This window comes from Schistocerca serialis, chromosome 5 (assembly GCF_023864345.2).
Source record: "Schistocerca serialis cubense isolate TAMUIC-IGC-003099 chromosome 5, iqSchSeri2.2, whole genome shotgun sequence".
NCBI classification, from domain to species: Eukaryota; Metazoa; Arthropoda; class Insecta; order Orthoptera; family Acrididae; genus Schistocerca; species Schistocerca serialis.
This window is the reverse complement of record NC_064642.1, coordinates 299,113,895-299,141,870: the sequence shown is the minus strand read 5'-3', so window position 1 is coordinate 299,141,870 and position 27,976 is coordinate 299,113,895. Positions and strand designations below refer to the sequence as shown.

Genomic DNA, 27,976 nt, shown 5'->3' with positions numbered 1-27,976 from the left:
TCTGATTGCCCTTATTTTATTACGATGATAGTTCCTCCTTACATAGGTCGGCGTCTACAAAATATTTTTACATTTGGAGACAATGTTGGTGATTGAAATTTTGTGAGAAAATCCCGCCACAATGAGAAACACCTTTGTTTTAATGATGTCCACCGAAAATCGTATATTATTTCCACGACACGCTCTCCTCTATTACTCAATAACACGAAACTTCCTGCCCTTCTTCGAACTTTCTCGGTGTACTCTGTTAGTGCTACTATCTGGTAAGGATCCCACACCACGCAGCAGTACTCCAAAAGGGGAAGGACAAGCGTAGTGTAGGCAGTCTCTTCAGTAGATCTGTTGCATTTTCTAAATGTTCTGTAAATTAAAAGCAGTCTTTCGTTCGGCTTCCCTGCAACATTTTCTATGCGTTCTAATTTAAGTTGTTCGTAATTATAATTACTTGGTAATTAGTTGAATTTACATCCTTTATATTTACCTATTTATCGTGTGATCGAAGTTTGATTCCTTTTAGCGCTCATGTGGATGACCTCACAATTTTAATTATTTAGGGTCAGTTGTCAATCTTCGCACCATATAAGTATCTTTTCTAAATTTTTCTGCAATTCTTGATTTTCTGATGACTTTACTAGTCGATAAAAGGCAGCGTCATCTGCAAACAACCTGAAACTTCCCCTTTGAACAAATATACAAGACTGTCATTAAACTGACACACAATATTTTGTTAGCGCAACGCAATCTGACTTTCAAAATTCCCTACAAAAGAGTGGCCCTGACTAACATTAAACTATACCTTTCACAAATCACTTACCTCACAAAAATATTCGCTGCTCAAGCTACTGCAATACAGCGAGCGCCACTACTGCCAACTAAATAAAAGATTCAAACTATGGAAGGCACTAACTACTGATAGGGATAGTTAGCAAATGAAAGATATTAATAGAGAACAAACAATGTATTTACCTTGATATCATCATATATAAATATAGCAGTTCATGACAAATTTCAAAACTCCGCCATCTCTCTCCCCACATCCACCACTGCTGGCGGCTCACCTCCAACTGCACAACGCTACGCGCTGTTCACAGCCAGCTGCCTAACACTACAATGGCGAGTATTACAACAATGCAAAGCAGCCACAGACTGCCCACAGCACAGCCAGTGATTTTCATACAGAGGTGGCGTTACCAATAAAAAAACCTAAACAGCCTACTTACATAGCCCCCATGCTCCCCACAAAAAAATTTTACAAAATATTTTTGGGCAGTGGCCAATAATGATTTGAAAAAAATTTTCATAATTACAATAACAAATATATCAAATGCACACACTTATTTATACAATGCTAGTCAAAAGCTAAAATTTTTTTCACAGTCCATAAAGACAGTCCAGATTGTTCATCACTGTAAAATTTCAGTGTTTTTCTCAAAGTCTGAGCAGTAAAAGAAAATGCACACGGAAGTAGTGGATTTCCATGCAGTCTTGAAGAAGTAGTGTTGTCCTTCCAATGGAAAGACAGTGCTGACTCTCGACATGCAGACAGGTAATGGGCCACAACAGAGCAAACCCACAGCAGAGTCAGTCGAAATTTTGAAGAGTATTGGTAGGTAGGTCATCACAGAGCAGACCCACTGTAGTCCTGGTAGAGATTACGGTATTGGTGGGCCACCAGAGGTGCAGACCCACTGCAGTTCTTGTAGAAATAATGGCATGGTGGGTCATCATAGATGCAGACCCACTGTAGTCCTTGTAGAGATAATGGTACTGGTGGGTCATCAAAGATGCAGACCCACTGTAGTCCTTGGAGAGATAGCCAGCAGCCATCTGTTGTGACTGTGCAGGTGCACAATCACCGTTGAAGAGTCTTGCGGATAATATAGTAAGTCCATAACCACCACTTGTGCACTCACAAAGTGTTTGGAATTGTCCTTAGAACCAGCAATGCTGTTATCCAGTCCCTTGCTGAATTATTAACACACGTGCAAACACTATCAGTCCCTACTTCTCACATATTGTCCATGTACTATGACCAACAGAAACGTGTGCAGTGAAATGTTACTTAATTTGAAGAACTGGTAACAATTACAATTTGGTAACATAAAAATACAATAACAAAGGTACAAAATACATCATTAAAGAACCTAACAATACAGATAACATTTGTAGTACAGGCTTTACCAAAGAATAGAAATAAACATGTACATCAGTGTTACAGGAATTATGAGATAAGTAGATACATAAAAGATCAGAATAACTTTTGGAACATCAATTTTACACATGAGCATTAAAACAAAACGGAATAAATAATGTCTAAACATCTTTACAAAGTAAATAACATATTATTAATGCCAGTTATATTCGAGGATAACAGTATTCCTCATCATAGTGAATGTAGCTTAATATTAAAAGGACAAAAAATTCTATGAAACTACACAGAGACAGGAAGAAAACAAATACACAAGGGTACACAAACACATAGTGGGATAACACCAATAGGAAAGGACAGGGTTCGTTTTCAGTGTAACATTTGGTACTGCAGTCCAACCCAAAACTTCATATATCTTTCCTCTTATTTCATCCTTTGTTTCCACCAAAAAAATTCTATCTAAGCATGCTTTCTGTATTTATATGTTCACACATTTCTTACCTCAACATTTATTTCCAAGAAAATCCTACCTAAACCTGTTTTCTCAATGCATTTCTTCCAATTCATCGCAACTCATTCTCTTAGAGGCTACCCCCTCATAAGCTAACTTAAATCTACTGAGCTCAGATGCTAAACTAAGGGACGAGGCAATGCAGCAGCAGAAAACAATTAACACAAGCAGCAATGACAAAAAATACAGATTGGCAAAGCTAGCAGCAGCAAATGTAATAACTTATATCAAAACATGACATAGCTCAAGCAGAAAAAAATATTACACTAAAAATGGCCATGTCTAATACCTATGTCACATCTTAACACTAGAGTGATGCATCACAATTTATTCTACAAAAGAAATTACCAAGTACTTGAAAAGAAAATTATGAATGCAGTTCCTGTGAAGGTAAATGTCGCTTTGTGCTCCCTCATTTTTTTGAAAAAAATTATTATATACTCGATCTGTAGACAGAAAATATTTATATTAGTACATCTATAAAATTTTATTTTAACCAATGCTGCAGTGCAGCTAGAAACTAGATATGAAATGAAATAAGCAACTATGTACAAAGCAAAGCGTAAGAACATCGTTCAATAGCCATGTGGCATTTCATAAGTTAGTAGAAAAATCTCTCAACTAGAGAGACAGTAGTCATAATCAGGTGTAGAGACATAAAAATATTTCTCGTCATTTCATTAGGCATCCAGTGTAATCATATGTTTTCAAGTTCGACCGTATCGTTTTTGCGATGCTTTCTACAAAGGAATGTCAGAAGCGAGGTTAATGGCGTCTTTTTTTATTTTTTATTTTTTCCTACCTGTGCCGCTGAAAAGGGCTCGCAATAATGGCTTTTCCTCCAGGCAACTGGCACACCTGGCCGCTCGCAACGCATTACGTCACGGTCACATACCTTTCTTACCGACATATTTACGACAGCAGTTTCCGCTACAGTGACAGTCTCATATAAACATTTCACAGGTCGAAAATTTGCGTAACAAAGGTGTAGAAAAAAAATCCTGTAAATATAACAGTGTTCAAAAAATTTTCGCCAGCATTGTGATACATTCACGCATATACACACATTTCATAACTCTTAAAGTACGATTCTTGGTTTCCAACATCCTTTTTCACAAGTCAAAGTCCCACTACTCATTACTCCTTACCTTATTACACATATATATATTCGTCGACACGTCAATCTTGCGACAATACTTCAATATTTCATCATAATTGCATCAGCTTATTGATCATAAACATACCTCAACAGCATAATACACATCGTCGTCGTAAAAATATCATAACACCTCAGTCAAATCTCAAAAACGTCGTAGCTTTCTGCAATAATGTCAAAACCTAAAGAAAATTCTCTGCTCATTTCAATAGTGTCATCTACCTCAAACGTACTTTAAAATCATGCTCCCTTACCAAATACATCATTCAAAGCTCTCATAGTATCACAATGATTCCGAAAAAATATGAACAGTTCACAAAGTACAGACAAAATACAGTTTCATAAGTGTGAAGTTACCCAACTGTGTATTGCGTAAACATGTGTCACTGATGTAGTAAAAAATGTTTATCTCTCAGTTAAATGATCAGATAACTGTGTAATTTGTGTGTTAGAGAAATATGGTACAGATGTGTAAAGTTGTATAAGCAAATACCATATTAGCTAGGGCTCCTTGTGCTTGCCAAACACATTGTACACAAAGTTGGTGTGTACCCCCCTGAGGATTAATGTAATTATACCCTCAGGTGTTACAGATTACAGCAATGGAATGAAATGTATCACGGAAAACTTTCTTTGTAATTCAAAAATCTTAAAAAATAAATGTTTTAAGTACAAAATTAATCACTCAAATACGTGTACTGTAGCGCTAAATGTGCGTCTTGTTGCAACATAATCTGTGTGGAAGTGTCGTAGTTATCGTCCTCCGAAAGCTAAGTTCTGCAGAAGTCAATGTACTTACCTCATAATACACAAAAGTGAAATGCTTTGCGTATAAATGTCTTAGTTATTACGCTTATTGCCGTGATGAGGAAAGTACTGTGCTGTAACGTATTATCGTGCTATGGAAAAGGCAGTCTCATTGTAGCTATACCACAAAAGTTACTACTAAAACACGTTTTACTTTGCAGAATAATTCAGAAAACTGTGCAGATATAAAACAGATACACCGCAAAAGCAACATTGTAAATTGTCACTCATTAGTAGCGTCGTGATAAAAATCGTGTAGCTGTCACATAAACTGACCTCTGTGTCATCTGGTATCTCTCAGAAAGCACTTTAAACCCAGAATGGATTTTCAAGTAAACCAAAAGTTGCATTAAAATCTCATTAGCAGTACCAGTATGTGTCCTAAGTACGTAAGCCTGATAGTCGTTACGTAATCGTGCAACTAACAAGCAAGAATGTACAATTAACAACACTGTGTCGTCTGTTCATTATAACAATGCATTCGTAATTTCTGTTTAAATAAGTTCTCTTGGTTCTTGACTGGATATTTCACTTCAAACATTGTTACATGTTAACAGATTCTAAATCTGACAAAGCATACCAGAAATGTGAAGTGAAAAGTTTTATACCAAAGACAAAGTTAAAAAGCATATTATCTTTCAATAAACGGTTTTACATGTGAAATGTGGTGTAAACCTTTACTCTTGCTAGTACGCAGAGTTTCAACTTTAACGCAATTATCATGTGGTATACGTCGGTAAAGGATACTGGAATTTTTCTCAAGGTTAGCGTCTATGTTATTTTTCTCTGAGCCAGCCGGCGCACTCGGCTGCCTGCAGTGCGAGTCATTGTCTGTCTCTTTGTTGGCGCGCGCCGTTATTGGGATTTGGAGACCGAACTTCTACAAATTCACCATGACGAGAGGGCCCTGCTCTGTTTGAATCCCGCCAGTTCTGATGCAATTCAGGTCTGTCGTTACGATCATATCGTCTGTCGTCATGTCGGTAGTTCCTGTAGTTTCTTTCTTGTCGGTTAAGTGGTGGAGAATTTCTCCCTGAATCGTAACTGCACGCTGGACCGTTGCGTCTCAGGTTATTCTGTCTCCCGCAATAATAATTGTTTTGGTTCCCATATTGTCTGTTTCTCTGATTGTCTCTGTGATAGTCATTACCGCAGAGTTGTGATCTTTCCCTGTAATTATTACTACTCTGCCAACGGTTGTCATACGGGTGGTGTCTGTTTTGGTCACGATTTGTGTTGTGAGAATAGCCTTGTCACGTCCAGTTATTATCGAGGAATTGTGACGGATGTGACCTGTAATTGTTGTGTTCCTGTTTCCGCATTCTGCGATTGTCAGTGTCAATTTCCAATTCTTGTAACAGTCCCTGAAAAGCTTCAATGTCTTCTTTGCAACGTCCTGCCAAAATAATATGTCGTAAATGTTCAGGCAATTTGATTAAGCAAATGCGGATAAGTTCTGAGGGGCTGTATGGGTTTGACAGGTACTGATTCTTGTGCAATAGGTCTTCAAAATATTTCATAAGACTGGAAAATTCAGATTGTTCGAAACGTTTCATCATTATGATGCTTTGTTTTACTCGGTCTTGTGTGGCCTGAGACCAATATGCTGAGAGGAAGGCATGGTAAAACTCTCCTTCACTGTGGCAATCGTGAATGACCGACCGCATTCTTACAGCTGGTTCATTCTCTAAGTAGCCACACATAAATTCTAATCTGTGCTCTAATGACCAGTTGGGAGGAAAACAATGAGAGAATTGATGGAGCCATGCTTGTGGATGAATGTCGTTGCCAGAATTCTTAAATGTTTTGAATTTACGTGTAGTAATGAACAGCTTATAGTCAAAGTCATCATGTCGGCGAGTCGCATATCGGTCATTGTTACGTCGTTTCGGCGGTTCCATTTCAAAATTCGGTGCACCTTGCCAATTTCTTTCATAACTTCCGAAGTGTCCTGTGTTATTATTTTGTGGTTGTTCCGTATTTCTAAGTCCCTCTTCCCGTATTGGAGCGCGAGTGGCCTCTGAAATACGTAATTCTTGTATTACCTGAGTCAGCTGATCTTGTACTTCCCGGATTTCTCTTTGGTGTTGCGTATTAATTTGATTCTGATTTTGTTTGAGTTTCCTAATTTGTTCGCACTCTTCTGTGTCGTTCAGATTATCATCTACCTTCGTAGATAAGTTAGTGAACTGATGCGAAAGTTCGGCTACTTTCTCCGATAGTGAACACATTTCCTCAATGTGTTTTTCTGAACCAAGTTTCAGAGTGTCCATTTGTGTTGAAACCGAATCTACTGTGTTCTTTAAGTTTTCCTGAGTTTTTGCAAGTTGCGTAACCGAATCGGTAGATGCAACTGAGTCAAATTTAGCTTGCAAGGTCTCATGATTTTCATGAACAATAATTTGCAGTTCTTTTATGGATGCTTCGTGATTCTGTAATGCCTTTTCATGCCGCGAAAAAATAGGTTGAAAATGCTCACAAATTTGAGTTTTTACGTCATTACAGACTTTTTGACATTTCGATTCAATGTTATGTAACTCAGTAGTTAAATCTTCACGCGTTTGTTCAAGAATTTGTTCTAATGAGTCTAACTTTTGAAGCTGTTGCTGTGTTTGTCTCTGATTTTGTTCCAGTGTGTCTAACTTTTGTAGTTTTTGTCCCATTTGTTGCATTAACTGTAATAACAATGCACTGGTGTCTGAAACATGTTCCTCAGTGCTTTTCGGCAGTGAATTTGCACCGGCAACATTCACATTTTGACAAGCGGAAAACGTGTCTTGACTCATTTGGGAAAACGGTGAGGACACAAAACCTGAATCTACAGTATTTGCAAAATTGTGTCCTGTCATTTCGGATTCCTGAGGCGAGCTATTGCCGACCGATCGATCGATAATGCTTCCCTCTTCACTAATTGTTTCACTGCCTACACCATTGTTTGCCGCCCGCTCCATTTCCCTATGCACAATTACCAAATTACTACTTTGAACATCAGTTAATTCATTACTCGGTGGCGCTAACACACTGCTTTCATTTTCACTGTCATTTCTCAGTTTACTTTGGAGCCTAGTATTACGTTTTTCACACGCCATTATTGTCACAGTATTTCACACGACAACACAGAAAAACACAATTTGAAGATCAAAAATAAGAGAACACATTAACATAGCACTGAAAATAATATCTCGTTAATTGCAAGCGTAGCTGCGAAATACTTGGTGCAAATCTATATGCATGCCACAACTGTTTTACTGTACAACAATGAAAGGCTACAACTACAAAGGAGATTCTCTCTACAATTACGCGCTAGCAATAAACAAAAGCTACACTAAATACACAAACTACAAGAAAAAATCAGAAGATTCCAGTGAGGTATCCTAGGCTAAGGGTCGACATATGAAACTTCCCCTCTGAACAAATATACAAGACTGTCCTTAAACTGACACACAATATTTTGTTAGCGCAACGCAATCTGACTTTCAAAATTCCCTACAAAAGAATGGCCCTGACTAACATTAAACTATACCTTTCACAAATCACTTACCTCACAAAAATATTCGCTGCTCAAGCTACTGCAATACAGCGAGCGCCACTACTGCCAGCTAAATAAAAGATTTAAACTATGGAAGGCACTAACTACTGATAGGGATAGTTAGCAAATGAAAGATATTAATAGAGTACAAACAATGTATTTACCTTGATATCATCATATATAAATATAGCAGTTCATGACAAATTTCAAAACACCGCCATCTCTCTCTCCACATCCACCACTGCTGGCGGCTCACCTCCAACTGCGCAACGCTACGCGCTGTTCACAGCCAGCTGCCTAACACTACAATGGCGAGTATTACAACAATGCAAAGCAGACACAGACTGCCCACAGCACAGCCAGTGATTTTCATACAGAGGTGGCGTTACCAATAAAAAAACCTAAACAGCCTACTTACAAACCTAAGACGGCTGCTGAGATTTTTCTAAATAGTTTATACAGATAAGGATCAATATAGGCACTCTAACATCACAATGGGGAAGGCCAGAAGTCACTTCTGTTTTACCCCATGACTTTCCATCATTTACTACGAACTGTGACATCTGACAGCAGACAACGAATCCATTCGCATAACAGAGACGATATTCCATAGCACACGATTTTGATTACAAGCCGCTTGTGAGGTACAGTTTCAAAAGCCTTCTGGAAATTTAGAAATACGGAATCAATTTGAAATTCCTCGTCAGTAGCACTCAACACTTCCAGTGAGCAAGAAGCTATTGTGTTTAACAAGAATGTTTTCTAAACCAATGTGGACTGTGTGTCAATAGATCGCTCTCTTCGAGGTAATTCATAATGTTCGAACAAACTATACATTCAAAAATCCTGCTGTGTACCGACTGTGGTGATATGGGTCTGTAATTTACTGGCTTATTACTGTTGCCTTTTTTGAATATTGGTGTGACCTGCGCGACTTGCCAGTCTTTGGATACCGATCTTTCGTTGAGCGAGCGGTTGTATTTATTTACTTATTTATTTACTTTTATCGTGACCAAATTAGGGCCTTAAGGTCCTCTTACATCCGACAAAGTAGTTCACAGCAATGTCGTTATAATATTAACAATGATAAAAATAACAGTAATGGATGAGGAAGGCGAAGGGTAAGTGGGCATAAGGATTATATAAATTGAGTACATTAGAGTCTACGATTAGAGTTGCCAGGAATGAAAAGATTATAGATGAACAAGATAGAAATGGATGACAGTAGAAGATATGAAACACTCGAATAAAAGCAGAGACAAGAGGGGGGGGGGAAGAGGGTGGGGAGAGTAGTTGATGGGTAGAGGGAATTGGCGAGACTAAGGTTCGAATCTGAGTATGAGATAGATGGCCATTGTGAAAGGTGGGCCATTAGCTGTCTTTTGAAACTTTGAAGTAATTTGGTATGTCTGATACTTTGTGAAAATTGTTAGTCGGGTTTCTGATATGGAGAAAGATTTAGAGAATATGGCAGTGTTATGTGCTGGCACAGAGAGGATTTTACTGTGTTGATAGCGGGTGTTTCTACTATGCTCTTCAGATAGTAGTGTAAAAGTTGGAGATAAGACGTAGCACAGTGATAGAGAAGACGATGGAGCAAGCATAGGGTGTAATAGTCTCTACGCTTATTGCCCCGTTGCCATGATGATTGTTTGTAGGCAGGGGTGATATGGTTGAAAAATCGAATGTGACAAATGTATTGTGCACAAGCATTCATTGCCTGTTCCAACCTGTGAGCTTTTGTATGAAAGTCCTTGAAGAATAGCACCACCATAGACGAGTATAGAGTGTAAGAGTGACTTTGCAAGCTTCTTTTTAAACACTAAAGGAAATACTTTTTATATTTCTGTAGTGAGTGAAGTAACGCTGACACTGTCTTGAAGATTTAAATTGAGTTTTCAGTCCAGTCTAGGTGATGGTTCACAATTATTCCCAAGTTCTTTGCAGAAAAAGAAAAGGTTATTTCTGTTCCATTTAGAATTAATGGTGGAAGAGACACTCTGTATCGAGGGGGTAATGAGTCTTTTTTATGAACGAGTGATTGCCTATGTTGAGTTTCAAATCTAATTTATGCACCCAGTCTTAAAAGCAAGTAAATCAGAATTTATGTGCTGGATGGCTGTGAATGAGTTTGTTGGATGTGCACTTATAGTTGGAGATCGTCAGTGTAAAAGTGATATTTACAGTGGGAATGAACAGTTGAGACGTCATTGAAATAAGAGAATAGTAGTGGTCCCAATACTGACCCTTGAGGAACCCCTGACACTACATTCCTCAATTGTGACCTTTCTGTTGCTCATTACACATTGCTGGCGAGATGTGATGTACGAGTTGGACTGTTCTACAGCACTTAAAAAGTTAAGGCTTTAGAATTTAGCAAGTAAAATGTCAAAGTGCAGAAAGTGCACAGTGTCGAATGCTTTGCTGAAATCTAAGAAGCACATAAGTCTCCTGCTGTTCGTTCATGGAATGTTCTAAATCGTCAGGCCCTTTTATAAGGGCAGTCGGTGTGCTGAGATTTTGCTGGAAACCAGACTAGTATTCAACTAAAAGGTTTTATGCCGTTAAATAATTAGTGAGCTTCCATGAACTACATATTCTAAAGCCTTGAATAGCGCTGCTAGAACGCAAATGCATCTGTATTCGGAGTTTTTTTTGGCAGATTCCTACTTTGGTAATGGTTTTGTGACTCACTGCTTCCAGTCTGACAGGTCTGAATTGTTAAAATGTCCGTTACTATGGGCAGCATGGATCGATTAGAAAATTAACCATTTGCACTATAATATTATCGTGTTCTGCAGCTGCAGAAAGAATTCTCGCAGTTGACTTTCTGATTGTGTTAGGGCTTATAGTCTGCAGATAACTTCTCGTAGCCACTAGCCACTGATGCCTTAAGGGAGTAGATAGCTTGTGCCCTTGTGTGTTGGTCAAGTATAGATGTCGGTGTTGCGAAATACTCACTTAGGTCGTCAATAGGAAGCAGACTCAGCAGCAGTTTTAACTTTGCTTATTCCTAGGCCTAGTAGATACTTCCACAGTACGGCAGGTCTGTGAAAGTACCCAGTTAGTGGGTATACCTGAGTTTTGGATTCCTGGCGGATTGACTTCCTTGGTTGCGTAGCTGCTTGTATGTGATGTGATCATCAGGTGACGCGTGCCGCTTGTATTTCCTGTGTGCTGCGTATCTGACATTCATGAGGTTTTAGGTGATCTGTGAGCCATGGCGCAGATTTTCCCCTTACTCTTACTGTTTTTAGGGGAGCATATCTGTCATATTAGTTAGTCTCTCAATGAAATTAGAAACTTTATTTATGTTGACGTTATTTTCTGCAGTTGCCTGCCAAGAAATGAGAGTATGGAGCTATTGCATCTGCATACTCTGAAAGGAACTTTATTGATACACAGTCTGGACCAGAAGACTTTCTATCATTAAGTGATTAAAGTTGCTTCGCTACTCCGAGACTACCTACTTCTAATTCACTCGTGTTGGCAGTTGTTCTTCATTCTAATGCTGCTACTTCTTGAGTAAAAGCTTTTCAGAAGGATGCGTTTTGTAACTATGGTTTAGTGGCACTGATGCCGATACTATATGCGTTACTGTCGCGCAGAGGAGTAGTTATGTCTTGGCGCTAACATACTTAACATATGACCAGAATCTCTTTAGGTTTCGTGGCAAGTTTAGTTTCGTTGTGCAAACTATTATAAGCATCTCGCGTTGAAGTCCTCTAAGTTTAGAGCTTCTGTGAAAGATCACTAATCTCGGGATTTTACTTTAGTTCAAATTTGCCATGCTTTTTTTCTTTTTTCTGCAACAGTGTTCTGACCTTTTTTGTGCACCAAGGGGATCAGATAAGTCGTTTGTTAATTTACGTGCTAAAAATCTCTCAATTGCTGTAGATACGATGTCTCTGAATTCAAGCCACGTCTGGTCTACACTTAAAATATATATTTGGAAGGAGTCAAGTGAATTTTTTATATTTTTGAATAAGATATTTTTCGTTTATTTTTGGACGATTTGGGAGTTACGGTATGCACACGGAGTGCACATTGGCTTTGTTCCCCTGCTTCGCATCCACGGCCCCAATGGGGCGATGTTGTAGGATCACGTTCGTCTCGGCCCAGAATATGGCTGCAGTAGCAACAGTTGTGCATTTCCGTCTGCGTACATTCAGACATGCAGTATTGAGTTCGCTTAGCTGTGTAGTATTACCTTCTTCACTTTTATTCGTAACTAGTTTAGAACATCGTTGCTTAAAAGAAACACGTCGCACACAGTGTAGCCAACTAAAACGAATGATGATTGTCTGGTCCTCGGCAGCAAACGTCTGCTACGGACTGTGACAACTAGCACGTGCGGCAGCTCAGTTTTTACGCTGCTAAAGAGCGTACAATGAGGCGTGACGGTAAAAGTGCAGAAAAGTATTAGAAGTGACGGGCGCTTGACAACCGCATCAGACAGTGGACATGAAAGCTGTGAGCAGTTTGCATAATGTCGCCAAAACATTTACATATCAGAATGACTTCTCGGCAATAAATATACCATATACACTGGTTTGCAAAACTAAAGGACGAAAGTAGCTCTGGCATGACGTGTCACTGCCAAGAGACATAGAGCGACGGAACTTGGACCATACGTAGAAAGAAATCCTACTGTACTACCGAAGGTAATTGAAAGAAATAAGCAATGAGACGAACAGAAATGACACTTTCATTCTGAGACCAGGGCCGGTTAGAGAACTTTTTTCTACACAGGTGCCATATTATTTTGCGCCCTCCCCCTTCCTTTCCCGCTCTCCTTCATACATCAGCAGCCGTTCCTTTTGCCCTTGGTAAGGCATTTGCAAATAAGATAATGCAGTGCGTGTGTTACGAAGAAACACGCAATGCTCTTTCGGACAAGAATCCATATCCCAAGGAGGAGGCACTGCGGCGACTACAGCAGTCGTGAAATACGGTCGCAGTTACGAATACGAACAACCATCAGCTACAAAAGGGAGTGACGACATGGAAAATTGGTGACAGACCAGGACTCGCATCCAGATTTCCCGCTTTACTCGAGCAATCGCCGTAACAGCTTGTAATGCCGGAAATGCAAATCCTCCTCTTTCCATCTATTCTACTATAGTTTTTTTCCTTATTTTGTTACCTGAAGATATGAGATTTCTGTGTCTTTATATATTGTAATTGTTTTAAAAAATATATATATATATGTCGATGTATAATTGGTTTGTTTCGTAAATATTTGTATTTTTACGCTGGATCTGGCCTAGGGCAAACTATATCAAACGATTACATCGATAGCTCGTGTGGAGAACCAAAGTGTTTAGGACCTTTGGTAGTGTTAACTCTGCCGCATGGAGTGCGGGCAGGGAGTCTGGCTGGAGTAGGGCGGTGGAGCAGGTGTGTTGTGTGACACTCCCGCGAGTTGCCGCGCTTTCGGGGTTTGGCAGCATGTAATTGCGCTCGACTTGCTATGATAGTTTGACACGGTGTCGCGGACGGAAAGCATTAGCTGGAGCACACCAAGAGCCCGTTTCACCTGGTGACCATGTCGAGAAGAAGGCGCGCCAACATCCAGCTTCTGCAGTAGCAATGGCCGACAATGAGTGACTGTCGCCACCTCCTCGATCGACGACTTCAAACCTTCAATCAACCAACAAGGAAGACTGGAAGCACGTAAAGTTTTAGAACTGTATGGCAGACCTCAGCTTTTGAAACTGTTTCAAAATTACAGCAATGTAGCATGAACCTTTGTTGCTCATTGTCCCAATTGCATTACCAAGCAGGGTCCCTTCATTTTCCAGAATGAACCCAAGTGTCGTTGAAATTCAAACGCCAGCATTAAAGTAATATCATTCCATTTCACTGCTTTAATTTCAAAGTTCAGTTAAGGTATTCATAGCTGGCTACAATATTTAGATTACACAAGCACAAATCAAGAGCGCGAGTTTTGTTACCATATTTTAGCTTACCTGTGACTGCAGCTCAGCTTGGTACATACAAAATTTTACTATTGTTAATTGTTCAGAATCATTTAATTCAAGTTCAAAGTTAAATCTCTCATTTCTAAATTGCGTAGATTTAAGTAGCTTTTGAAATTATTGTTGAGGTAGCCCAAGCCTAACCTTATTTTATTGAATTTCGTAGTGCTTCAGAAACAAAGTTCACTATTAATGTCAGTCACTAAATTAACTTTCAATTTTCCGGTTTTATTAATTCTTTTGCTAAATTAAGTCAGTGTAACGAAATTTATTACTTCTGACAAACGTTCAGTTTTCACACATTACGTGTCAACTTTCAGTTGCCACGCTTTTAGTGCTAATTATATGCGCAATAACCTTTCTTTTTCAATTATTATAGTAGTTGTCCATAGGACTGGCGACTGTAATTTTCCCTTAATCTCAAAATCTAATTAACGCCAATTAATTGTTAATGTAACGACCGCACATTTATTTTCTTTATTAATTTTACCCTTTAATTTCCACCAATTTCATTTGTATTTTTCCTTTCATTTAGATGTAACCCTTTCCACCTTCTTTACCGACAAATTAACTTCGGTGACGATTGCTTTTCCCAAATTTCCATTAGGTGCATGCGGTTTAATTTTTCACTGTCAGTAAGGTCGATAAGTGAGGGGAGGTTACAAGCTGTGGCTATCAGTGCACGATTCGCGACCAGACAATAACTTGTATACGTCGTCGTTCCTTCATCAGTCTGTACTGGTAAATACATTCTGAAAACCCCTTTCAGGGGTCGCTGCCTCATAGCGGCGAATAAATAAGATATTGCAGTGTCTGTGTTACTGAGAAGAACGATGCACTGATCTGTCGGACATGCATGCAAAATAGATCTAACCAGTCTACTGACCGTGGAAACGGCCTTTAAAGTTGGGTGTCTGCTAATGTGTTCCATATAAAACTTGAAACGCCATATTTACGTGCAGTAATCGCTCTTTGGATATATGATGGATAAAATTCGGAATCGCGTCATACGAATATTGAAGTCATTCCTTTCCTGACGTCTTTCACCATTGCGACCCAGTAAGACTGAACGTAGAACTGCTGATTGTTTTAATTTCAGGTCTGCCGTCGAATAACAAACGACAAATCTTTTCGTGTGATGTTAGTTACAAATTAACAATTTTCGGATTTTTTCCTTACCTTGTACTGTGAAACCTCACTTACTGCCAAATTTCATCATTCTAAAATAACAGGAAGTAACATAAAGGTTTTCTGAGTGTGATTGCATCAAGACATGTGAAATAAGTGGCCATAGTTTGTGATTGCATTGACGTACAAGCTAACGTTTATTATGCCGTCAAGGGACCGAAGACTTTAGTACGTGACATTAATTTCAACTTAATACTTCTACCGTTTCTGAGAAAAGGGGTTTTCAAAACTCGGATCGGCAGACGGACAACAGAGCGATCGGAAGAGCTCCGTTTTTGCCAACTGAGCCGCGGAACCATAACAATGCAATCAGGACCGGAAGCACCGATGAAAATACGGACGTGGGGAAGGAGTACGTGCCAAAATAGCGTTGACCGGTTTGTGTACCATGTTTAAAGATCTGGAGGTTAGTACATCCATGCAACATTATGCGTCGCGTGACAGTAAATACTTGGACCACCAAAACGATCATGTTCGACAATGTTCCTGTGTGAATTACTTAACCCCTCCCCTCTCACCATATCAGGGTACGTCCAGCATTGTCGAGCGTGATCGTTTTAGTGGCCAAAGTGCTACTGTGTGGCGAGACATAATGTTGCATGGACGTACTGACCTTAATCACTGAACACTCACCATTCATAGTCATTGTGACTCTGTACTCCTATACCATGTGTGTGTCTTCCGGGGAGGTCCATTCGGTCCTGGGTTCATTTCTATGGATGGCAATGTTCGGGCACATAGAACAGCATATAAGTAGAGGCTCTTGGAACGAGAGGATATTCGGCAAATAAACTGGCCTGCCCCTTCCTCAATCGGCATCGATCACGTGTGGGATGCGTTGCAGCACGTCCTCATGCACCAACGATGATCCAGCAGTTGTCAACAGCGCTGATGGAGGAATGGAACGCCCTACCACAAGATTTCCATAACAAACTTGTGGGCAGCATGGGAGCGTGTTGACGAGCATGCACTGCCGTCAGCGATCATATCCCTAACAACCATGTTCCGTCTTCTGTGGTGTCTATAGCACCATCGTGAATTGCGGTGACTTCAGAGTAATTTCTACCTTTGAATGAAAGTGTCATTTCTGCACGGTTCATTCCGTATTTCTTTGTTACCTTCTGTACTATACTGCAGCACTTTCCATGTACGGTCCAAGTTTCATGGAGCTACCTATGTCATCTGGCAGGGACAAATCATACGAAAGTTTCTTAGGACGGTATGTTTTGCACACCAGGGTATATTTTCCATTTCTGTGTTGGGAGACCCAAGATACGGACATCGTAAACACCCTGGGAGCTAAGCAAAACAGCTAGAAACTAGTTAATGATCTCGGTGACGAAAACAATATTAACTGATCGCTGCATGCCCTGATAACTGTAGCAGTAGCCGGCCGGTGTGGCCGTGCGGTTCTAAGCGCGTCAGTTTGGAACCGCGTGACCGCTACGGTCGCAGGTTCGAATCCTGCCTCGGGAATGGATGTGTGTGATGTCCTTAGGTTAGTTAGGTTTAAGTAGTTCTAAGTTCTAGGGGACTGATGACCTGAGATGTTAAGTCCCATAGTGCTCAAAGCCATTTTGAACTGTAGCAGTAGAAGTGGTTAGACACACGTCGCAAACAAGCAAGGCTGACAGTAATAATTAATAAATAAGTGGTTAAAATATATACATAGCATTCACAATAAGTGAATGAAACCTTTCTGCTTACAGAACAGGTAATCACTAACACAGCCACACCATCTTCCTGACCTAGCGCTCGTTTCCTGCAACCAAGATACGAGTAGATAACAATTCGCTTCAGGTGAAGACTCTATCCTCAGACGACGTTATCTATTACCATTTCGTGAGGTACATGACCCAACGCCTTCCTGCAAAATATTGCAAAGACAGTGGTTAGTCTGGGTTGGGGATTCACTCTGCCCGAGGACTGGGTGTTTGTGTTGCCCTCACCAGTTCATCATCGTAATCGTCGTCATCCGTCAAAGTGACTAAAATTGGACTGTTTGAAGATTAGGACTTTATATGGGCGCTGATGACTGCGCAGTTGCGTGCCCCACAAACCATCACGATAGGGGTTAGTGACTTAAGCTAAAAGTATGTTGAGCAAATAATTTAAATTTAGGGATATCTTTTGACATGACTTACTTTTTACTGACTATATTTTAGCTGAACATGAATTCCTACTAAAGCCACTCATATTTTTTTTTGCAGATGCAGTACATTTTCCTGGTGATTACAGTGGCAGTGCTACATGGAGAATCGAAAGCTGCCCGCATTCTGGGTCTGTTCAATTATCCAGGAAAGAGCCACTTTATAATGTTCGAGGAGGTGATGAAGGCGCTCGCTGCCAGGGGCCACGAGGTGTTTGTCTACAGCCACTTCCCTCAAGCGAAGCCCGTACCAAACTACACTGACGTAAGCCTGGTCGGTTCTCTGCCTTCCGTCGTGAATGGAATTCCCATGGACGATACGTTTGGTAGAGGTGATCCTTTGGTAACACTGAAACTACTCGAAAGCCTCACAGTGCATGCGTGTGATAAGCTGCTGCAGTTCCCCCCAATGCAACAGCTAATGAAGTCAAATGAAAAATACGATCTAATCTTCACTGAGCCATTCACGACCGACTGTATGCTGCCCTTCGTCTACAAATTTCAGGCACCCAACATTGGACTAATTTCTTCTGTCTTTATGCCGTGGAATCCGGATCGTTTTGGTTTACCTGAAAATCCGTCGTATTTGCCACACATGTTTCTACTGCTCAGTGACCACATGAACTTCTTTGAGCGTCTGAGAAACGCGTGGTATGTGACCTATAGCAAGTTATTTTTTTACGAGTACATGGACAAACCTACAAATCAGATAGTCAGGAAGTACTTTGGCGACAGCCTCCCTCCTTTACAAGAAATAGCAATAAGTACTAGTATGCTTTTCGTCAATTCACACCCATCTTTGAATCCTCCACGACCAATTGTTCCAGCTGTTGTGGAGGTCGGCGGTATACACATCAAACATGCGCAGGAACTTCCAAAGGTAAGTGATTCAGTTTACTATACTCACGCCATAGTAAGTTAAACCCTAATATAAAAAAAAGGAAAAAATCCTGCTCAGGAAGCTCTGTGATCAGTTGATGACAGCAGTGCACCTATCCCGGGTGTAACCCCTGCAGGTCCAGGGATTAGAATAGGCCTGAGGTATTCCTGCCTGTCGTAAGAGGCGACTTAAAGGAGTCTCTCACGTTTCGGCCTTTGTGATGGTCCCCTGTAGGGTTTGACCTCAATTCCTCGAACTTTCCCTGAAGAACGAGCCAATTGGGGAAGGGCGTCTTACGTGGCACAGTGTCCATCCTGCGCTGAGACCTCTCGCATCCTTCATTCTCCAGCTGTTCGATGAGGTCACCCTCCTGGGTGCGTTTTCCTCCATCCTCAGTGCCATATCACTTTCTGCGCTGACGAGACGATAATGGACTTCTTAGGTTGTTTGCACCTGATATCCAGTTCGGTAGCCAGTCTGTAGTGGTGGGGTCTCCATGTATCCTGTTGGTTGTAGCCCCCTGAACACACAGGAATAGCTCTGCTGATACCTGCGCCGTTAACTCCCCACATGTGCCAAGTAGTAGATGCCCATCACCCTGGGGAATCGGGACTCAAGGCAATGGAAATCCTGCCAGGTGACCTTTGCTGTGGCTGAGTGGCGCCCGTGGGGAGGGCCTCTGGTCGGAGTGGAGCATTTAGAGACAAGTTTTTGGAGGTGGGGGGCTTGTCCAAAATGGGCTCATGGTCGGACCTGATAAAAACAGCATCCTCTGCCCAGTCATGAGCATTACTCGCTTGTGACGAGGTTGGGGATGTTTGTTTCCATCATGCCCCATAAGAGCTTAAATATGGTCCAGGGTATCAAATTTTGTAGGGACATTCTTTTGCAGTCTGCGATGAGCTGTGCACAAGTTTAGAGAGGGCGAGGTGTCCATTTCGTCCAGCGTGCACACTGGGATTTGATAGATAATCAGGTTGCCACTCGGGCCTTCATCTTCGCCTTAGTGTGTGACACATTACCCAAGAAGGTCAAGGTAATTGTCTTCCCTCCCTGATGCAGTGATTTAAGTGCTGGAAGTTTGGTCGTGTCTTCCTGCTGTACTTCCAGTGTCACCTGATGGGATGTCCTTCATATCCCAATACTCCCTGTGCCCTGCCTCCCATCTGTGTCAACTACAGAGAGCACCATTCGCCTTGCTCGCCAGACTGCAGGAGTCTCCAGAAAGAAAGGAAAATAATTGAATACAAGGCCCTGGACCGACTCACCTGCACTGAGGCTAAGAGAAAATGAGAGGCTGCATCCTGTGCATATGTCAGTCTATGCTGCCACTAAGGCAATGGTTGTAAAATCTTCTGTTCCACAGCGTAAAGTTGGCTCTGAGCTGTCAGACTCCACATGCCCACTTTATGGTGGGTGCACTTTCCCCCCTGTTGATCCTGCACAACCTACTGCCCCAGCCATCATGGACGTCAGTTCCCAGTTCTCAGCTGGAACAGTATCTTCTTCGGCTCCTCTCTCCAGGAAGGGATCCCTTTGGACACTTTCATCCCAGGTTGCTACCAGTGGCCAAACTGACAATCGTCAGTGGCTGAAGCAACCAGAGGTAGCTGGTTATATGGCTTAAAGATCTTCCTTGGTCTGTGAGACTGAATCAGTCAAACCCTCCCAGTCAGGTAAATATACAGAGCAGCGTCACAAACCTAAAAATAAAGACCCCCAACAACCAAGGCACTGTGGTGGCACCCACACCACCACTCCCCCCCCCCCCCCCCTGCGGGTCCGGGGTAAGAATAGGCCCGAGGTATTCCTGCCTGTCGTAAGAGGCTACTAAAAGGAGTTTCAACCGTTTCGGCCTTCCATGTGAAGGTCCCCCTTGGGGTTTGACCTCCATTTTTCAAAATTCTACAGAAGTACGAGCCTTTTGGGGAAGGACACCTTACATGGTGTACCACTGGTCCTCAGTGCACTAAGACCTTGGCAATCAGCATTGTAATGGCGTTGTAACCATACCCACTATTCCTCAAATTGGGCCTAAATGCCTGATGGGTTGTACAAGTTACGCACATAGTGCATCCCCATCTGCACCTACGATCATGATGGACTTTCCATGGCACCAGAAATCCAGCATGGTAGCCAGTCCGTCACATCGGCACCGGGGCCTTTATCCTCGCCTTCAAGGGGAACGTTCTCCCAGAGAAGGTAAAGGTGATGTGCTACCGGTGCGACGTGCGACCTTACGTCCTGCCTCCTATGCGCTGTTTTCGGTGTTTGCACCACCTCGGTGCGTTAATTGTCCTGGCATCCACTTGCCTAGATCCTTAGGCTGCCTCGCGTATCAGAAAGAGAAAAAGATTCAAGAACTCAAAACTTTGGATCGTCTCTCTTATTCTGAGGCCAGGAAGAAGCATGATCGCCTCCATCCCGTGACGTTGACCACTTCATTTGCCTCAGTAGTGTCCACTCCTTCCACGGTATCCTCACCCCTATCCTGTCCCCCCTCCACCTCCACCCCCCATCCGGGGTCTATGCCTCCGCCTCCCAAATCCCTCCCTTCCAAATCCTCCTCCCCCTGCGGCCCCCGCCCCCTCTGCCCCAGGGGCCACCCTTTCTCCTCCTCATCCTCCTCCCCCCCCCCCTCGCCGCCTGAGAAGCGACCCTCTTCTCTGGCGTCCATCGGGGAAACGTTCCGGACACCAGCTTCCGAGGTCCGGCGTTCCAAAATGAGACCCGTGCGTGAGGACCTTCTTCGGGTCCAGCCCACCATCCCTGTGCCTCCTCGAACTTCCAAGAAGGCCTCAAAGAAGTAGTCTCTATCCCCCTCTCCACCCCGGCGCGTTTCGTCTGACGCTCCATCTGTGAGTCATTGCTCCCGGCCGTCCTCAGTTTCGCCGGGACGCTCTGCTGCCAGGCGCTCAGATGGCCTCTCATCGGCAAATGATGTTGCCCCTCCTACACAACCCGGGACAGCGGGCGCAGCTGGCGAAGACTTGATGGAACAGGAACCGCCTCCCGCCGGTTGTAGCGTATTCGGTCTAATCAGGAGGAATTACAACTGCTCCTCCGCCTGCACTGTCCGCTCGTCCTTGGTTTCCAGGAAACCAAGTTGCGCCCGACTGACCGTATTGCCTTTACCCACTATACCTCGGAGCGGTATGACCTCACCCCTGTGGACGGTATCCCAGCTCATGGTGGGGTCATGTTGCTCGTTCGGGACGATGTTTATTACCATCCCATCCCATTGACCACCCCACTCCAAGCAATAGCTGTCCGCATTACTCTTTCTGCTTTTACTTTTTCAGTTTGTACCGTCTACACTCCACCATCATCTGCTGTTAGTCGGGCTGACATGATGCACCTGATCGTTCAGCTTCCCCCGCCGTTTTTATTATTTGGCGACTTCAATGCCCATCATCCCCTTTGGGGCTTTCCTGCGTCCTGTCAAAGAGGCTCACTCTTGGCGGATGTCTTCAACCATCTCAATCTTGTCTGCCTCAATACCGGCGCCCCGACTTTCCTTTCGGACTCTACTCATACCTACTCCCACTTGGACCTCTCGATCTGTTCTGCCACTCTTGCCCGTCGGTTCGAGTGGTATGTCCTTTCTGACACCTATTCGAGCGACCACTTCCCCTGTGTCGTTCGTCTCCTGCACCACACCCCATCCCCACGTCCTTCGCGCTGGAACATACTGAAAGCTGACTGGGGACTGTACTCCTCCCTGGCGACCTTTCCGGACCACGATTTTCCCAGTTCTGACAGTCAGGTCGAATACCTCACGGCTGTTATCATCAATGCTGCCGAACGTTCCATTCCTCGTACTACTTCTTCTTCACGTCGCGTTTCCGTCCCCTGGTGGAACGAGGCTTGTAGGGACGCTATCCGTGCTCGACGACGTGCTTTACGCACCTTTCGCCGCCATTCTACGTTGGCGAATTGTATTGAATACAAACGACTCCGAGCGCAATGCTGTAGAGTCATCAAAGACAGCAAAAAAGCTTGTTGGGCCTCTTTCACCAGCTCCTTTAACAGTTTCACTCCATCTTCTGTCGTTTGGGGTAGCCTGCGCCGGCTGTCGGGCATTAAGGCCCACTCCTCGGTACCTGGCCTGACCTCAGGTAATGAGGTCCTTGTTGATCCTGTGGCTGTCTCCAACGCCTTTGGCCGCTTTTTCGCGGAGGTTTCAAGCTCCGCCCATTACCATCCTGCCTTCCTTCCCAGGAAAGAGGCAGAAGAGGCTCGGCGACCTTCCTTCCACTCGCTGAATCTGGAAACTTACAATGCCCCCTTTACTATGCGGGAACTCGAACGTGCGCTTGCACTGTCCCGGTCCTCTGCTCCGGGGTCAGATGCCATTCACGTTCAGATGCTGGCACACCTTTCTCCGGCGGGCAAAAGCTTCCTTCTTCGTACCTACAATCGCGTCTGGACCGAAGGTCAAGTCCCCATGCGTTGGCGTGACGCTGTTGTTGTTCCTATACCCAAACCCGGGAAGGATAGACACCTTCCTTCTAGTTACCGCCCCATTTCTCTTACAAGCTGTGTCCGTAAGGTGATGGAGCGCATGGTTAATGCTCGGTTAGTCTGGATTCTTGAATCTCGACGACTACTTACTAATGTCCAATGCGGCTTTCGTCGCCGCCGCTCCGCTGTTGACCACCTTGTTACCCTGTCGACATTCATCATGAACAACTTTTTGCGAAGGCGCCAAACGGTAGCCGTGTTCTTCGACTTGGAGAAGGCTTATGATACCTGTTGGAGAGGAGGTATCCTCCGCACTATGCACAGGTGGGGCCTACGCGGTCGCCTGCCCCTTTTTATTGATTCCTTTTTAACGGATCGAAAGTTTAGGGTACGTGTGGGTTCCGTATTGTCCGACGTCTTCCTCCAAGAGAACGGAGTGCCTCAGGGCTCCGTCTTGAGCGTAGCCCTTTTTGCCATAGCGATCAATCCAATTATGGATTGCATTCCACCTAATGTCTCAGGCTCTCTTTGTCGATGACTTCGCGATCTACTGCAGTGCCCAGAGAACATGCCTCCTGGAGCGCTGCCTTCAGCGTTGTCTAGACAGCCTCTACTCATGGAGCGTGGCAAATGGCTTCCGGTTCTCTGAAGAGAAGACAGTTTGTATCAACTTTTGGCGATATAAAGCGTTCCTTCCGCCATCCTTACATCTCGGTCCCGTTGTTCTCCCATTCGTGGAAACAACTAAGTTTCTAGGGCTCACGTTGGACAGGAAACTGTGTTGGTCTCCACATGTCTCTTATTTGGCGGCCTGTTGTACACGTTCCCTTAATGTCCTAAGAGTTCTTAGCGGTTCATCTTGGGGAGCGGATCGCACTGTCCTGCTTCGCTTGTATCGGTCCATAGTCCGATCGAAGCTGGATTATGGGAGCTTCGTCTACTCGTCCGCTCGGCCGTCCCTCTTACGCCGGCTCAACTCCATCCACCATCGGAGGATACGTCTTGCGACCGGAGCCTTCTACACTAGTCCTGTGGAGAGTCTTTATGCTGAAGCTGCCGAGTTACCATTGACCTACCGGCGCGACGTACTGCTGTGTCGGTATGCGTGCCGGCTGTTGTCTATGCCCGACCACCCCTCTTACGAGTCCTTCTTCGCAGATTCTCTCGACCGTCAGTAAGGGTTGTATGTGTCTGCCCTGCTGCCCCCCGGAGTCCGCTTTCGTCGCCTGCTTCGACAAATGGATTTTGCCCTCCCTACCACCTTCAGAGAGGGTGAGAGCCCGACTCCACCTTGGCTCCAGGCTCCGGTTCCTATTTATCTCGACCGAAGGAGGGTACTCCGGCTGCAGTGTATTGCTCACGGTTTGTCGAAATTCGTGCTCGACTTGCCGGTCACACCTTTATTTACACCGATGGCTCCAAAACTGACGATGGTGTCGGCTGTGCCTTTGTCGTCGGGGCCGCCACAGTTAAATACCGGCTCCTCGACCAATGTTCCAGCTTTACGGCCGAGCTTTTTGCTCTCCATCAGGCCGTTCAGTATGCCCGCCGCCACCACCATTAATCGTATGCTCTGACTCGCTCAGTGCTCTTCAGAGCCTTTGAGCTCCCTATCCGGTCCATCCCTTGATTCAACAGATACAGCAGTCCCTCCATTCTTTCGCTAATATTGGTGGTTCTGTCAGCTTTCTGTGGGTTCCCAGACATGTAGGAGTGCCTGGGAATGAGGCTGCGGATGCTGCAGCCAAGGCTGCAGTCCTCCTGCCTCGGCCAGCCTCCCATTATGTCCCGTCATCTGACGTTCGTGGGGATGTATGTAAGAGGCTTGTGTCGTTGTGGTGGGATGCTTGGTCATCCCTCCAAGGATACAAGCTCCGGGCAGTAAAACCGCTCCCAACTGCTTGGACAACATCCTCCCGACCATCTCGGCGCGAGGAGGTCCTTCTGACCAGGTTGCAGATTGGGCATTGCCGGTTTAGCCACCGCTACCTGCTCTCCGGTGATCCAGCCCCGCAGTGCCCTTGTGGTCAGGCATTAACAGTGCGCCATGTTTTATTGTCGTGTCCCCGTTTCAATCAATTTCGTATTATCCTGTCCCTGCCATCTACCTTACCGGATGTTTTAGCTGATGACGCTCGAGCAGCTGCTCGTATTCTGCGTTTTATAACTTTAACTGGCTTGTCCAAAGACATTTGACCTTTTTACTTACTTTATCTGCACCTTTATCTGCACCTTTGTCAGGTCCTTCTGGTGTCCCCCCCCCCAATCCCCTTGAGTTTTACTAATGACCTCAGCAGTTGAGCGCCCTTAAACCCCACAAAAAAAAATCCTAGTGCTTTTCGGGTGGAGGTTTCAATGTGTTGCAGAGTGGCTAGCTTCTCCTTTTTTTATTCTCATGGTCAGCCAGTCATGGTAATCTGTTACCTTGTTTCCATCTCTTGTACATCTTCCTTGCTTCTCTCTGTGGTTTTCTTGGCCGATATTGTCCTTTTTAGTGTTTGTTGCCCCTCTGTCATTCTTATGGTATTTCCTTTCTTCCAGCTGTGTTTTATATATCTCCATCTTAATCTGGGTAGTTACTATTTTATTTTTGTAATTTCTTGCGTGTTTGAGTGCCTACTAGACACAACCGTTTATTTTAATAACAGTGTAGTGTACAGTATCGCCGTTGCTATCGACCCTCGTATCGTACAGGCTTTTGTTTGTTTGGTTAGAACAGCTCAGTGTCGGTTAGACCGTCAGTGAGAGAGCACTTCGATTTCCTGCTGCTAATAAGGCGAGTACACCGTTCGCTTGTTACACATTTTTACGAGCTTCAAACAGGTACAACTTATTTTCAGTTATCTGGGTAGTTACTATTTTATTTTTGTAATTTCTTGCGTGTTTGAGTGCCTACTAGACACAACCGTTTATTTTAATAACAGTGTAGTGTACAGTATCGCCGTTGCTATCGACCCTCGTATCGTACAGGCTTTTGTTTGTTTGGTTAGAACAGCTCAGTGTCGGTTAGACCGTCAGTGAGAGAGCACTTCGATTTCCTGCTGCTAATAAGGCGAGTACACCGTTCGCTTGTAGGGTAAACAGTCATGTGTAGGGACTGTGGTTGTTGTGAGCGGACGCAAGGAGAATTGGCCACTCTTCGGGGGCAGGTGGAGGCTTTGTCTGTTAGGCTCATCGAGCTCGAGGCGCAGGCGTCGGCTCGTAGTGGCGTTGGGGCAACTGTGGTGAGACCTATGCCTACTTCGGTGGCCTTGGAATCGCATGGAACCCCTGATGTCGCTGCGTCTTCCGGCAGTGAGCATCTTACCGGTCAGCCATCACTCCAGGGTGAATGGCGGACAGTGGTGGGCTCGCGCGTGCCTGGCCGAAAGGCGAAGGTGGGATCTGGCCGCGTGGCAGCTGCCTTACCCCTTTCCAACAGGTACGGGGTGCTTCCTAGTGGTGATGACATCGTTTCCGAGCCACCACAGGATGCCTCGCCTGTTGGGCCAGTGGCCGATTCTCCGGCAAGGTCCCGACAGTCACAGAGGGCGGGCCTATTAGTTATAGGGAGCTCCAACGTTAGGCGGGTTATGGAGCCCCTTAGGAAAATAGCGGGTAGGTCGGGGAAGAATGCCAGTGTGCACTCGGTGTGCTTGCCGGGGGGTCTCGTCCGTAATGTGGAGGAGGCCCTTCCGGCAGCTATTGAACGCACTGGGTGTGACCGGCTGCAGATAGTAGCACATGTCGGAACGAATGACGCCTGCCGTTTGGGTTCTGAGGCCATCCTTGGTTCCTTCCGGCGGCTGGCTGATTTGGTGAAGACAACCAGCATCGCACGCGGAGTGCAAGCTGAGCTTAATATCTGCAGCATAGTGCCCAGAGTCGATCGCGGTCCTCTGGTTTGGAGCCGTGTGGAGGGTCTAAACCAGAGGCTCAGACGACTCTGCGACTATAATGGTTGCAAATTCATCGCCCTCCGTTATTGGGTGGAGAACTGTAGGGCCCCCCTAGACAGGTCAGGCGTGCACTACACACCGGAAGCAGCTACTAGGGTAGCAGAGTACGTGTGGCGTGCACACGGGGGTTTTTTAGGTTAGAGGGACCCCCCCCTTGGGCGAAACGATAAAATACCTGACGGCTTACCAGAGAGGACATTATCATCGTTGATAAAGAACGTCCGTCCTCAGAGACCAAAAACAGGAAAAGTCAACGTAATATTGGTAAACTGCAGGAGTATCCAGGGCAAGGTTCCTGAATTAGTATCTCTTATTGAAGGAAATAGTGCGCATATAGTATTAGGAACGGAAAGTTGGTTAAAACCGGAAGTGAACAGTAACGAAATCCTAGACACAGAATGGAATATATACCGCAAGGATAGGATAAACGCCAATGGTGGAGGAGTATTTATAGCAGTAAAGAATTCAATAATATCCAGTGAAGTTATTAGCGAATGCGAATGTGAAATAATCTGGGTTAAGTTAAGTATCAAAGGTGGGTCAGATACGATAGTCGGATGCTTCTATAGACCACCTGCATCAGCAACCGTAGTAGTTGAGCGCCTCAGAGAGAACCTGCAGAACGTCGTGAAGAAGTTTCGTGATCATACTATTGTAATAGGGGGAGACTTCAATCTGCCAGGTATAGAATGGGATAGTCACACAATCAGAACTGGAGCCAGGGACAGAGACTCTTGTGACATATAAGAAATGCCAAGAAAGGAAGGAAAATATATTTGCTTAACAAGAGTGATAGGGCACAAATCGCAGAATATCTGAGTGACCACCATCAAACGTTCATTTCTGAGGAAGAGGATGTGGAACAAAAATGGAAAAAATTCAGAAACATCGTCCAGTACGCCTTAGATAAGTTCGTACCGACTAAGGTCCAAAGCGAGGGGAAAGATCCACCGTGGTATAACAATCATGTACGAAAGGTACTACGGAAACAAAGAAAGCTTCATCATAGGTTTAAGAGTAGTCGAATCATAGCTGATAAGGAAAAGCTGAACGAAGCGAAAAAGAGCGTAAAGAGAGCAATGAGAGAAGCATTCAACGAATTCGAACATAAAACATTGGCAAACAATCTAAACAAGAACCCTAAAAAGTTTTGGTCATATGTAAAATCGGTAAGCGGATCTAAATCCCCTATTCAGTCACTCGTTGACCACGATGGCACCGAAA

At 44.0% G+C, this 27,976-nt stretch overlaps 1 protein-coding gene across 1 annotated transcript in view; it reads left to right on the top strand.

The window, feature by feature from the left end:
• LOC126481581 (UDP-glycosyltransferase UGT5-like) overlaps positions 1-27,976 on the top strand; it is a 118,672-nt gene that overhangs the window by 40,132 nt on the left and 50,564 nt on the right. Inside the window, exon 2 of the mRNA XM_050105441.1 lies at positions 17,532-18,350. Within this exon, the coding sequence (XP_049961398.1) occupies positions 17,532-18,350 (819 nt within the window). The remainder of the gene's footprint in view (positions 1-17,531; positions 18,351-27,976) is intronic.